Genomic DNA, 14,985 nt, shown 5'->3' on the forward strand with positions numbered 1-14,985 from the left:
GAAGAGCTTCACCGAAGGCACAGGAACCCAAGACGTGAGGTAATGTTTCAATCTCACTACATCTTCTGCAGCGGTTACCATCAAGGGACCTTCCCGGTACAGCTCTTACAGGTGCAACGTTACATGCCATTTTCAGCGCATCTCTCCACTCCGTGCTAGAAAGGCCATCGTGGTTTCTAACCCAGCGGTTTGCAGGAGGGAACTCCTTGTACAGACACATTCCCTGACCTTTGCTTCTCAACTGGCACCATTTCTCAAATTCAGATTCTCGCAACTTATTTCTGAGTTTCTTGGTGTCATACTCACCGTGCCTGTTCTTCATATCCTCAGTTTTATCATTTACGTTTAACTCAGTTAAGCATCTGTTAATTTCTTCATCTAGATTTCTAGTGGCTTCAATATATTAGTTCCCCTCCCGTTTCAGAATGTTGCAGCTGTTTATATTCTGAAGCAAGGCTTCCCAGCTTGTCCTAAAAACACCTAACCCTTTGTACCGTTTATCTAAGTAAATCATAGAATCAGGAGTGTCAGTAGGAGGGGATAAGATCTCCTTTAGTGTACTCTTAACAAGTTTATCAGCATCTTCCAAAATCCGCTGTGGTATTTTACTTGCAGGAACACAGAGGAACTGGTAAGTCAACGTAGGGCAAACTGAACAATTGAGAATTGAGAATTTCTGATCCGGATGAAGCCAGGGACAGGATGATAACGAGGTGAGTTTCTGCTGAAGGAGTGTCATTGATTTCTTGGAATCAAATAACATAGTATCTGCATAATTTACCCCTAAGTATCTGACACATTCGTTTCTCGAAATACATTTAATCTCCATACCTTCTTCGACTGTAATGATCCCTTCATTTATTTCTCCTCTACTGATATGAATAACTTTAGATTTTTCAGGGTTTATTGTTAGACCAAGTTCACGAAACCTTTGTAAAGCTACTTTCGTCAATTCTACTGCAGAATCTCGTTTCTTTCCTACAATAACCGTATCATCTGCGAAGCCTAATATTGTTAGAGGTTGAAGTCCGTTGGCAAGAGAATAACCATGCATGTCACATAGTTCTTTTTCACCGATTTCTCGAAAAATGTTATCTGTTGTGAGATTGTATAAAACTGGTGACAATGGGGAGCCTTGCATTACACCACGGCATAATTTAATGGGATTAGTTCACTTGAAATTGGCCTGGATCTGAGTTGTATTATTCTCCTGAAGTTTGCAAATTATGTTGCTCAGCTTACTTGGCACAGTTGACGTAGCCAATGTTTTCCTTAAATGTAAATGACCCACGTTGTCGAAAGCCTTGCTTATGTCTAGGAAGACTGGAGTAACATCTTGTTTGTTGTGTTTTGCTGAGTTAAGCACAGATCTGAGTAAAGCGATATTTATGATGGTGCCAGGTGATTTGATGAATCCTCATTGATGTTCGCTAAATTGGATGTAACTCCTTAATCTTACGTCAAAGACCTTTTTGATGACACGATGAAGGACTGAACATATAGTGATTGGCCTCCAGTCTGACAGTTCTGTTGGATCTCCAGTTTTAGGTAACAAAATGGTGCGCGCCTTTGTGAACAGTAATGGAACATGTCCCATCTGTAACATTATCGTAGCAATTTTAGCTATGATAGTTGATGCCATATCATCTTTGATAGCTCTGACTAGAACTCTGTCTGGTCCGGCTGACGTGTTGACAGCCATTCTTTTCATAGCCAGGATTACCTCGTTACGTCGAAGGTTTCGTCTTGTACAGCACGTTCCCTTTCAGTCAGCAGGTCGTCGTAATGTTCGCGTTCACAGTTGTTAGGTGAGGCAGAAATAGATGAAAAATGATTCTCAATATCCTCGATATCAGCCGTACAGTGAGTTGTTTCGTCGTTCAGGGCATTCCTGATGGCTTTTCTTCGCTGGTTGTAATAGAAATACTGCATTTCTTGATATCGGTACTTATTACGTTTCTTTTCTTTATCTCCGTTTGTTGCCCTCTGCGGATTTGAGTGTTGCTTGTAAGTTCTCTGTAGCTTTGCATCTCTCTTCATTTTTCTTGCCTCAAAGTCTTTTTTTTGCTGGGTGTTTAGGACCTGGTAGGAGATCTATGGCTTCGGCTAAAAAAGCAGCAAATTCGTCGACAGACTTGTCGAACTGATCTGTGCTCACTTCATAAGAAAACTTAGAATTCCACTGATATAAGCTCTTTTTATATTCGTCTATAGGTCCCACTGGTTTTCTACCCTCATTTTGAGAGCAATATTCTTCATTATTGTATGTTTCGTCACGTTGTGAAGCGGCAGAGTGGTTTATGGTAGGCTGTCTCTGTACTATTATTTTGCGATGGATATCAGGATGAGATCGACTTATGTGCGTATTGAGTTTTATATAGTGCTTGCCGCAGTGGGGACAGGGTAATCATGGTTTTCCATTCAAACTTAAGTTGTTTTGGGAGCTTGCAATATGATCTACAACACTCAAAGAATCTGCTGCTTCGCGAATTCCGCCTCCATGACATAAAAATGTAATATGATGTTGTTAACAAGCTTGCGATTTGTTAATTTGAGTTTCCTTATCAGGTTATGCTCTTATAATTTGTTAACTATCAAGTCAGTACGATTAAACTGAGATTAATAACACTATACGTAGACTGTGTAATACAACCACCGGACGTACAGACAATGCGTGTTCCCTAGCCTTAAGATTTCTAACTATAAAATGATATCAACACTTCTCTGTAAAATTACAGGTTAGAAAAACAGAACCAAAACCGCTTCAACATTTAGATTAATAACAATGAACGAACGCCAAAAACTGATCAAAAATACTGTTACAAAAAGCTTCACATAAAAAACGTCAAATAATATCTCGCTACTCACTCCGTAGAAACCATATAAACAAATATCATAAGCACCAAGTGAAAGATACTACCTACAAATTAATTACCATAAACATCATAAAGCAGCAGAAAGAACCTTAAAAAAAAAATATAAACTACAAACTAACCGTGCAAATAAATCTGTAACACAGATGTTTTTGCTAGGGGCTTTACGTCGCACCGACACAGATAGGTCTTATGGCGACGATGGGATAGGAAAGGCCTAGGAGTTGGAAGGAAGCAGCCGTGGCCTGAATTAAGGTAACACAGATTAGTGTCGACTATATACCAATAACATAACCTTTTAGCACATGGTCACACGTAGTAACGCAACATAATGGTTGCCATGCTTGTAAACAAAATACCAAAAATGTAAATAACACTTAAAATATCACTGTACAGTCCTCTGCAACGGATATCATTAACGAACACTATTAAAATATCCAATATAATAATGTAAATAATCCAAGAATAACAAAAACGAAATATAAACCATATAAAAACATCAAAATAACAGGACCTAGTTTGTCTCCAGGCTTAGACATGGTGTATGTTTCGCAGCAGGATGGTGAAGAAGAGCTACAAGATGCACTACACCTTATGAACAATGTACTGAAGATTAACAACAACATAAAGATAAACAGGCAAAAAATATAATATAATAGTGGTGAGAGATGGTAAACAACTATTGCAGATTACTTCTTTCATATAGCTGGGGAGCTCTGTAACATCAGACGACAGAAGTACAGTCGACATAAAGTGCAAACTAGCCCAAGCTAAGGAATCATTTTCCAGACTATTAACATCAAGAAATGTCACTTGAAACTAGGAAATGATCCATCAGAAGTTTTATTTGAAGCTTTTGAGATCTGCTGCACCATGGGCAGAGAGAAAGTGACCAACAAGAAAGTATTAGCTTGAGTAGACGAGAGGAAGAATCTGCTGAAAACAATCACCTTGCTGGAAGAAAAATGGAAGGACGTAATGCGAGAGGGTGATCCAGGCAGGAAGAGAACACATTAAAGTGCATGCGCATGCGCTTGACGAAGAAGAAGAAGAACATACCTCTGTAGGATCCAGGGGTCAGATGCTACCCCAAGAGCCTTGAGCAGCAGTTTGCGCTCACTGGGGACCCCAGTACTGTTGTACTTGTTCCAGCAGTGCTGCCACTCCTTGAGTCCTCCGTACTTGATCCCTAGAGCAAGGAGAACATCAAACGTAGAACATATATCGACAAAGCCACTCACTCTGCATCATTGCAAAACTCACCGGCCACGTAGACCACCTCTCGCAAGTTGGGAGGGATGCGGGTGTTGTTCACCATCCAGTCCTGGAACCTCATCTGCGCTTCACGGACGGTCGACTTCACGTTGCACAGGATAGCCGAGGCCAGGATATCGGACCGCATCAGTCTGTGGAGACGCACATCACTTTAACAAGACTCGTATAGGACAAGAGAGAAGGGGAGGGCTGAGGCAAGAAAAGAGAGAGAAGGGGAAGAAAGAGATGAGGTGGAGGAGAATAGAGAAGGAGGATGAGAAAGATGGTAGGACAAGAAAATGAGGATTAGAAGAAGAGAGAGAGGGAATGAGAAGAAAATGAAAAACAGAAGGAAGGAAAAAGAGATGAAGAGGAGGATAAAAAGGAGAGAAGAAGAAGAACAGGAAGAAAAGGAGAGGAGAAAGAGGAAGAGTAATAGTAGTAGGATAGAAAATAAGAAGAATGAAAATGAGAAGTGAAGAAGAAGAGGAGGAGCATGACAACTCTTACTTCTGCAGGTGCGGCCCGGAATCCTTCCAGCCAATGAACCTGGTCACCGGGGTGAGTAGCTCCCTCATGTACTCCAGGAACGACTTGTAAGAGCGCGTCTCCAACAGCCGCTTGCTCCACGACTGGAAGTGCTCCAGGGCCGTGGCCCAGGGGACGTAGTCTCGTTCTTTCTGCAGGTAGATGGACAGGTTCAAGGGAATGGTAGCGTCCAGGAGTCCTGCTCTGGGAACAGAAGATAACGGTGGCACCGTGGCTACTCAGAAACTATATACTATGGCAGGTGCCAATCCTCACTTTTGTAAAACTAGTTTCATGCAGATACATGGAGAATAATAATGTGTTCTAGCTGTTAAAAGATGGCTGTAGTATGAGCATACATGACTTGGCAGTAACACTGTATACAAATTAAATAATAAGCGAGTTAAATCCACCTTTTCAATACAAATTAAATAGTGTTCATTAAATAAACATTTAATGGAAAGATGGATTTAACTCACTTATTATTTAATTTGGTTTAATCAAAGTTCCATACGGACCCATAGAATGAAATTAATTTCTCTATACACTGTATTCTTCAATAATTTACTTTGAAGCCAAAGGAGCAGCACTTCAACCTTTTCAATTTTCAAGTCTCTCTGTGTTTAAGATCAACTCAGTTGCATTAGGCTTTCGGTTTTGACACATCAAATTCTGAAATTTATATTTCAAAAACATATACAAAATACATAAACATGTTTCCATTTCAGGTACAGGACCTCTCCTACTGGGCTGGCATGCATGAATTGTGCCCATGAAGTTCACTGTGATTGCCTGATAAGATTTCACTTGGATTTTGTCAACAACTCGTCGAATTTCCCCTTTTATATCATGGATATTTTGAGGTTTATTGACATACATTAAAGACAAAAGTCACAAGGGATGAAGATACAAAGCATGAGAAGAAATGCATCTGAACAAACTGAAAATGAACCAATGTATGATGATGACAGTCAGAGCGAGGGACTCAATCTGTCTGCAATATGATCATGAGTTTAGTATTCCTTCACTAGACCTACGCGCTAGAAACTGAATTTACCTGCAGAGAGTGAAAGCATCGTCAATGAGACTGGCACGGTCGGCAGGACTGAACAGCGAGTGGTTCTGGTGGAGAGCCGTGATGATCCCGCGCCACATTTCCTCGTCGTACATGACCCGGTAGAAGCCAGACTGATTCACGTTCACCTTCACCCACTCCACCTCGGGCGCCACTTCAAACTTTACTGTAAATATGACACTTTTATTAATGAAGATCAATATCAAACACATAATAATGTAGTCAATAATAATAATAATAATAATAATAATAATAATAATAATAATAATAATAATAATAATAATAATAATAATAATAATAATAATAACAAAGATTTACATCCTTAAAGATCCTACTACTAAGGATGACGAGTGGAGGAAATGCAACAGCAGCCCAGAAACCATTGAGCACATCATCAGCAAATGAAGATTACTAGTGCCAACATCGTACACTGACAGACATGATGATGTAGCCAAAATTATACAGCAAGAAATTGCGCGGACATGATCTTTGATCTAGAACAGATTGCCTTACTACAAATACTCCCCACTAAGTGTACTGGAAAATGAAAATTTTAAACTCTACTGGGATCGAACATACAAACAGATAAAAGAACTCCGCACAGTAGACCAGCCATAACATTAACAGATAAAAAGAATCAATGCACATATCTCATTGACATTGCTATCCTGAATGACCACAATATGAAACCGAATGAATCACTACTGATCTGCATTTAGGGCAGTCGCCCAGGTGGCAGATTCCCTATCTGTTGTTTTCCTAGCCTTTTCTTAAATGATTGCAAAGAATACAGGGAGAAGGTCAATAAATATACTTCCTGCTTTCTCCCACTGGACTCACATCAAAATCATTTCCAGAAAACTTAATGAAACTGCAGCTCCCCATCTTCACTTACAATTTGACATAAAAGGCTGAAATTTTGAAGACCTGCAATATCATCAGAACATTCCTGAAAGTTCAGTACGGACCATAAATTGAAAAGGCTGCAACCTCTATAATGAAGAGAATAATGAAGGCGTATATTGTAAAGTTATGATTAAGCTCTATTTCTTATATGTAAAATATTGAAATTCATGCTATATTACCAACTATAAAGTTGTGAAATAAATAATAATAATAATAATAATAATAATAATAATAATAATAATAATAATAATAATAATAATAATAATCATATTATCTGTGACAGAATGTGGTGGTGGGTAATCATCCTCTATTGATACTCATCAGAGGGAAAAAGAAAGAGGTCCAGCAGTTCAGAGAATGAAGGTATCGGTAAAAGGAAGGATGTTGTAAACCTAATACTGCAAAGGCTGGAAGGGAACAGCAGTTGATCAGGGGAGGTTGGATAGGACAGATGAAAGGGCACAAGTGGGAACAATGGTCATCAAACCATGCTCCTAAGATTAAAAACCCCAGGGCCCCTTACTCTTGCCTCTTACGATAAACAGGGGATACTGTGGCTGTATTCTACAGCCTCCACTCTTAGGGGGAGGTCTGCGAGGGAGTTGACGTCACTCAAATTACAGTAGTAGCAAACTCGGAGAATGCAGACTTCACTGGTTTGGACATGTCCAGAGAAAACCCACAAGAACATGTAGCTCAAGCAGTGGGAAATCGGTTGGAAGGCAAGAGGGGTCGAGGTTGCCCAAAGAAGAAGTGATTAGAGTGAGTAAAGAGCAACATGCAAGGAAGAAGATGGAATGGAGGTGAGAAAACAAGCCAGTCCCAGATAACTGGAAGAAGGTGAAAGAGAATAATAAAATGAAAACTGTTCTTTGAGAACAGAGCAAGAATCCACAGCCGCAGAGGCAGCATCTCCAACCATTGGTCGATACTCAACACAAAATTCCATCTGTGGTGAGGATACAGGTACATGGAATATTACAGCGTTGACCAGAAGAGAGACTCTTAAGTAGCATGAGAGGCTCTCTATGAAGGGAAATGACCCAGGCCAGGCTGTAAACCAGACGGATGAACAATATCAAGGAACCACTCCTCCCATATGGAATAGACTGGAAATAGGTGTACATCCAAGTGCAGGATAGAAAGACTAGGAGTGCTCTTTGCAAACGTCTACACCGTAACATACAAGAGGATCAACTTAGTAAGTAAATAAGTAACAAAAATAAGCATTGACTTTGTTACCAGAGATCTTTCACATGCCAATTACTGCACAACATGTGGTGTCCAATGAATTTTTCTGCCTTTAAAAATCTGAACACCTTTTGTTGCTTATAACCTAGTATCTTAGGATCTTTAGCTGACACTACTAAAGGACAAATGTTTGCAAGCCCTACATCCTAGAGAAATGACCAAGCAAAGCTCACAGAAGGAAGAAGTGAAGGGAACTGCCTACTTGCCTTACATTCACAACACCACAGATCGAATCGCCAAGGTCCTCCGCAAACACAATATAAAAACCGTGTTTGGCACCGCCACTAAAATTGCTCACAGTCTGAGTAAAACCAAGGACAAATTGTCCCCACTTTTACATCCTGGGGTATACGAAATTCCCTGTACGTGCGGTAAAGTATACATCGGTCAAACATGCCGGTCCATTGGTACCCATATCAAAGAACATGAACGTAATATTCGTCTCAACCAACCAGACAAATCGGCAATAGCTGAGCGCGCTCTATCGTCGGGTCATGATGTCATGTTCCAAGATGCTTGAGCTCTTACCCACACTAGACACTACAGGTCCAGGATTATACGAGAAGCTGTGGAAATACGTAGTAATCCTAACAATTTCAACAGGGACACCGGCTATCAATTAAGTAATACCTGGTTGCCAGTCATTAAGAATTTATGTAGGTAGTTCCCTTCCCTGCCCCTTCACTATTGTTATTTCATCTTGGTGTTTTCCAAATTCGTACGTTCCTTGTCGCCAAATGTCTCATTCCAGGCTTATGTCTATGTCTTACACGTGTCATATGTTATGCAAACACGTTATGTGAACCGCTTAGTCTGATTGTGATGGTTCGGTCAGCTTCCACTTTCCTAACGTTGTGCCACATCCTAGGGGCCATCTGGTGGTGAATGAACGTACCATTTCCACTTCTACTTCTATTATAACGTTCCAAATTCAAAAGTGTCATCGTTTAAGAAGCCTTTCTCGTGGACAGTCGAGAATTCTTCTGAGGACGCAGAGCACAGTTTTCTGCAAAACGTTAAGAATTTCACCATTGGTACCCATATCAAAGAACATGAACGTAACATGTTCTATACAAAATCATCACTAAATTTGTCTTCAAAAGCAACTCCTCCATTTCATTATTGTCAACATAAATAGATGTCATTTTAACAAACATAGCTTTTTGTGACTCATTATCTTTCTTTTTAACATCGTTATGGCCTCATTGGACCACGTTTTTTTAGGTTTCCAACCATGGTTACATATTTTTGCCCACATGTCCTTCATTCTCTTAATGTGAGCATTTCTTCAAGTACCCTCCAATCCTGGAATTTTTGATGTGTTTATCTTACTTCGTTATCCCACTCAGCCTCAGATCGTCAGCCAGTGCTTGGTGCCAAGTATGATTAAAGCCATGTACATATTAACAAGTCTTTAACAAAAATCAAAGGCAAAGACACTGGCTATTCAGCTATGGAACTGGACAAGAGATAAAAATGCCTATTTTTGAAACAAATGCCACCACACATTCACAGAAATCTTAAAAAAAAAAAAAAAAAAAAAAGAGATAAAACTTTCACTGACATGGATAACATCCAGTTTCTCACAAACTACTCCAATTTCCTCACTGCATCACACAGACGACCACATTTGAGAAAGTTCTAGAATCAATAGATCTGTATGTGAAAATAAATGTGTGTTTGTTCCTCCGTCTGTGAGAAATCCTAGTGAGAACTTACCGTCAGAGAGGTTCATCCACACATGTTGGACCACGTCGGGCTGCATATCCGTGTAGTAGCTGAGGGGCACGTACCATTTGTAGCCAAATGGCGAGGATGCCTCATCGGACCTGTTGGTATTCCCTTCCATAGTAGCCGTCAGAAGGAAGCGCTGCTGAGTGGCGGTGATCACGTTCTCCGAGCGAGAAATGTTCACCAGAGGGAAGCCCATCTGCCGCGTCCACGTGTCCATGATGGTCTGTGGGCACAAGGATAACACTGAGGTAACATCTAACATGGAGAAAGTTTGGGATTTGAGTAGTAATAGTCGTTGTTAAAACATTTTCATCATGACAACTCTCCACCCTTCTATGACAGAGAGAGTTGCCAGGGTTGCTAGCTAGAGGCAACAGTTCCTCTATGAGCTGTGGGTTGCCCAGGTGTATGAGTTGGGACAGTGACAGCTCTATTCTTGAAAACAATGACACTTCTATGCCATGGGTAAGATATTCCCACCTTCTCATACCCTGGATATAGCCATGTGACATCATGAAGGAAAATCATCATGATATTGTGGAGTATTTTGAATCCAGCTGCCACTTGATACAGAAGAACTAAAATATATCCAAATAATCAATATTCTCTTTTAATACCTTTCCATGAACATTGTTCAAAGTTGTGGGTATGGATTTCAGGATCACCAGGTTGCAGAAACTCTGCCCATAGAACATACTTTCAAACCAGGAAGATAAACAAGATGTCCGGTTAGACAACACTAGATCTATTGTGTCTTTCCATAGGAAGAAGCTGAAACCTGTAGCCTACTCCAGTCAGCACAATCGATTTCTTCCCACAGTTTCCAGTAAAACCCTCCCTTTTCAATTCCCTTGTGATCTCTAATGATTTTGGTTGAAACATTTCAGTGGATATCTTTCACATCTTTATAAAGTAGTTCTTCAGTTTCTTCAATTTATGCCCTCAGAAAACTCAACAATCACCACTAATTTATAATAACATTTCCTTCTTGTTCCTCCAAGTTGTAAATATATGATTCATCTATACCCTATTATCTGCTGACAGCACAAATGTTTAAGTTTCTCACTCACAGTCACTGACAGCAAACGCTTTCTCGAATACATCACTTGTCTGAACTGATGCTTCTTCACTGAGAACTCAAAATATTAACCAGCTTGAGCACTATGTAGTCCCAATAATGCAGAAGTGAGCTACGGAGAGAGATTTTGGCCGTTGCCAAATTGCATAACAGGAAACTACTGCTGCCGCACCGATGCGCATTCAGAACAATGTATTATGAGACCATGATGTCAAAGGCAGGAATATGAGCAATGCTTTTGCAAAAATGTGGGTTTGGTATTTAGGATTGTATGGTATCTTATTTTTTATAAGTGAATGATTGAAAAATAGTTGCTTTTACAAAATAATACATTACCCACTACTGCAGTGAGGATACCTCCCCAGTAGGTGTCCTTGTAGGAGAGGTACGACAAGTATTGCTCACCTTGACATCCAGCGACTGGTTGGCGTTCTTGCTGAGCACATTCCACAGGTCTTTGGTCTCAGCGTTGCCATATTTGTGCGTGTTGAGGTAGTCGTTGAGGCCATTTCGGAGAGTGTCCTGGTGCAGGAACTTCTCCAGCATGTACAAGATGGATGCTCCCTGCAAGGAAATAAAAAGTAACATTTTACTTCTGTTGACACACACGCTCAATGTTCCCATATTTATTTCAAGATCATTTTGAATCTCATGGTGGTGGTGCTGATTATTTTAAGAGAAAGTGAAACTCTCTTAACACTCATCAGAAGAACAATAGAAGAGCTTGGATACTTGGGAAAATGAAGGTATTGATAAAATGGAACGACCAGTAAGAGTGGGATGGGAGAGGCTAGTAACAGCGTGATGATACAATGAAATGTGTTGTTTCCAGTGATGAGAAAAGTAATTGGGTTGAATTACAGTCCGCTAGAGATTTTTTACTCAGTTTCAATTACAAATTATTTTCAATAGGTAATCAGTAAAATTACAATTACTTAACAGAACGTGAGTCTTTAGGAACAGTAAATATATTCACTAGTCAATACAATTCATTTATTTACCTTTCACCTTAACATCTAATACATGTTTCGAGAATATTATGCATTCTCTTCCTCAGCTAGTGGATTAAAATCCAGTATACAATAAGTCTTTAGGAAATCACTAACATTTCTTTTCACATCGCGATGGAATAATGCCAAGAAATACACACCACTCCATTTTATATTTTTTAGCGTAGACATTAAGTGGCTGTAATCACTAAGTGATGCTCCCAAGCAAAGTTTGCATATCACATCCTTGTTTTCATTATTTCAAAAATAACTAATTCAAATAGCAGAATAGAAATTCCTTAAGCCTTCCATTCTCACCACGTAGCACACAATTATTACCAGTAACCACAAGAAGCTGTGAGTAAATGAATGAGCTCATCCACCCCTCTGAGTGCTGGAGCTCTAAAGTTTCCACACTCTCAATGCGATATATTGAACCGTATCATATCACGGTCCAAAGAGCATCATTTAATGTTGGATGTACATTGGAATCTAGCATGAAACAAAGGCAGAACTCCCATGTCAACCCCGGAGCCCAAGCTGTAAACCTGGGTGAGACTCGTGTGAGCTGTAGCAAGAGCTTTCATTCATTTGAACTTCATGAGAATTTACTTTTTTTTTAAACTCACTTTTTCCGGATGAATCACGATCTCCGCTGCTGACCTGGTTCATTAGTGGACAGGGTAATGTACAGCGTATTGATGACTAGAATGTATAAATTTTATTTCAGGAAGTAAATTATGAGTAAATATTACATTTTGTGAAAAGTAATGACTACTCACTCACTCACTCTATAGGCTTCTGAGGGACGTGAAGTTCACGTGCCGGTCTCACAATCCTCTTGACCCTGCTCTTCCCAGTTATCAATTTGGAGGGTCCGGCATACCTTGTTGATATCCTTCTTCCAGGTGCTTCAGGGTCTTCCTGAAGGTCTTTTCCCATTAAGAGTTCCCTTAATGATCTACTGGTGCTCTGTTGTCCTGCATCCTCAGTACATGTCCAGCCCAGTGCAGTCTGTTGGATTCTATCACACCCATTATAGTGTGTTGTTGAGAGAGGGTGTAAACCACATAATTAGATCTCTTCTGCCAGCTTTGAGAGATAGGATCGAACCATGGGCCAAATGTTTTTCTATAAACTTTATTCTCAAAGACTTGCAACTGCTGCTGCTCTTTCTTGGTTATACTCCATTGTCTCGGAACCATACAGAAGTACTGGTATTGTATTGTATTGTAGATAATCATTTTTGCATTCCTTGTTAAAAACTTGGAACCTAATATAGGACTCATAGAGTAAAATGCCTTATTTGCATTCTTAATTCTAGCTCGGTGTTCCTGTTGCCTTCAGTTTTGCTCATCGATTAATACAGAATGTATACAGAAAGTAATGATTACAATTAAAAATTACAAAAAAGTAATTGTTTACAAGTAATCCAAATACTTTCCAGCTCTGGTCATTTCTACCGCTGACCTGTCATGTGTTCGCATCTTTTTATTGACTGAGACATATTCAGACACAGTTTGATCTGTAGCCCAAAGGTCAAGAAGACTCATACATTGTGAACATACAAACATCTGTTTTCAAAGTTCACAGTGTTCAAACTTGCACACTTCAATACTCCTTTTCACCAGGGCTCCATGCCTACAATCAACTTTTCATAGAATAGAAATGGCTATACTTCCATTAAAAAGCAACTCAGTACTTATCAAAGCACAGGACAGTTGTCGCTCTCTTCAAATAGTCAGAAGATTGTACGCAAGTTCATGTTGTTCTTGTCCCATTTTCATGGAAGGTTGACCATCTTCACAACAATCTTTGTTTTTGAGGCTGTAGGGTGTAAAGTTGAAATTGTAACAGTCCCTGAGGTTCAGCATGCAGGAGGTTTGGCTATTACATTTATAATTTAGAAGGGTATGGCCTAAACAGCATAGCTGAAGAGGTGTACGAAGGAAATCAACTAGCAGGTGTTTTACGTATCGTGTGCCAAGTCTAGTGGCACTGTCAAACCATTAATCACAGTGATTGGCAGTGGAAGAACAGTGTTATTAATATCACTGTGTACATATTGGCAAAACGAAGGATGAGACCAAGACAGATAAATGAAAGTAACAAATTTATTCTAGTCCATACCAGAAGATCTAGGGCATTGGAAACAGTAGGTCTCACCAGAGATTGCAATTGCTCTTGTGTTTTGATATGACCTTTGTACCTATATATTACTCATCCACCTGAAAACATATCTGTTGTACTTTTTCTTTAATAATACATTTTTGGGATGTACAAGGTCTGTAAAAGAAAAAAGAAATACTAAAGAATTCTTTCCTCCATACGTGTTCTGGAAAGGTACAAGCACAACTGCCTTTATCGAACAGATTATCTGACAAAAAGGAGTAATAAATACTTTAAATAGCTCGTAACTAATTCTTTGTGGAAAGAATAACAAAGACAATGAAGTACACTACTGACAATTTTTAACATAAATGGAGACATTCATTTGAAGAAGATTTGGTCAGACAATCCATTTAATCAGGATATTTATGAACGTTATTCAGTACAAAAATAGGTAGACCTCACACTTTACACACTGAGTTTTAGTTCTACTTTTACATCGACAAATTCTAGGCCTGGCACTGCTGGCCAACCACAGAAACAGAAACAAATAAAACACACTCTGTGAGATCCGTACAGGTCGACATGACAAAATCAACTCCTTAGCATATTCACAACCAGCTAGCTACTGGCCCTTTAAGAGTTCCAATTCTTCCATTTTTTCAACTTTTTGAAAAACCTACACAAAATAAAAATCTGAAATTTTCGTCATACCTTAAGGATGAGTCCTATGAGTGGTATCTCATGTCATATATTCAATGATAAAAAGGCGCAGCAATCACTTGTTCTGCATTCACATAGATTTACACAAAAATATATCAATGACATTACACGTCCAGTTTGCTATATATTTACACATTCCTCCACACCAATATTTTTGCTAAATACAGCAAATGGAGGGCAGAAAATATGGAGAGTCTTGATCAGCTCATTGTTCAGCAGCAGTAATGCTAACACCACCGGTACTGTCACTTCGCACAGACAGAAATCATTTTCAGACTCTTTTAAAGTATGCGAGGAAATAAAATTGTCCTCATTAAACAACATACCAGTGGTTTCTTCCACAGACAATGGCCTATCACTTTGATTTTGGACATTGCACCATTTCCCACAGCACAGTTGGGCTATAAATGACTTTCAAGGGGTAGCAGAATGTGAATGACTTTGTAGTTTAGGATTTGACTGACG

The 14,985-nt window shown here is 39.5% G+C and overlaps 1 protein-coding gene across 2 annotated transcripts in view; it reads right to left on the reverse strand.

Annotated features, from left to right (window-relative positions):
• The window catches only part of LOC136884548 (endoplasmic reticulum aminopeptidase 1), a 241,319-nt gene that overhangs the window by 19,891 nt on the left and 206,443 nt on the right, over nucleotides 1–14,985 (reverse strand). For both annotated transcript variants that reach the window (XM_067156802.2, XM_067156803.2), the window contains exons 10-15: nucleotides 11,105–11,263; nucleotides 9,607–9,844; nucleotides 5,713–5,896; nucleotides 4,638–4,859; nucleotides 4,137–4,279; nucleotides 3,933–4,062 (exon numbers count right to left, since the gene is read on the reverse strand). In XM_067156802.2, coding sequence (XP_067012903.2) covers nucleotides 3,933–4,062; nucleotides 4,137–4,279; nucleotides 4,638–4,859; nucleotides 5,713–5,896; nucleotides 9,607–9,844; nucleotides 11,105–11,263 — 1,076 coding nt within the window. The remainder of the gene's footprint in view (nucleotides 1–3,932; nucleotides 4,063–4,136; nucleotides 4,280–4,637; nucleotides 4,860–5,712; nucleotides 5,897–9,606; nucleotides 9,845–11,104; nucleotides 11,264–14,985) is intronic.

The sequence above is a fragment of the Anabrus simplex genome, chromosome 12 (genome assembly GCF_040414725.1).
Source record: "Anabrus simplex isolate iqAnaSimp1 chromosome 12, ASM4041472v1, whole genome shotgun sequence".
NCBI classification, from domain to species: domain Eukaryota; kingdom Metazoa; phylum Arthropoda; class Insecta; order Orthoptera; family Tettigoniidae; genus Anabrus; species Anabrus simplex.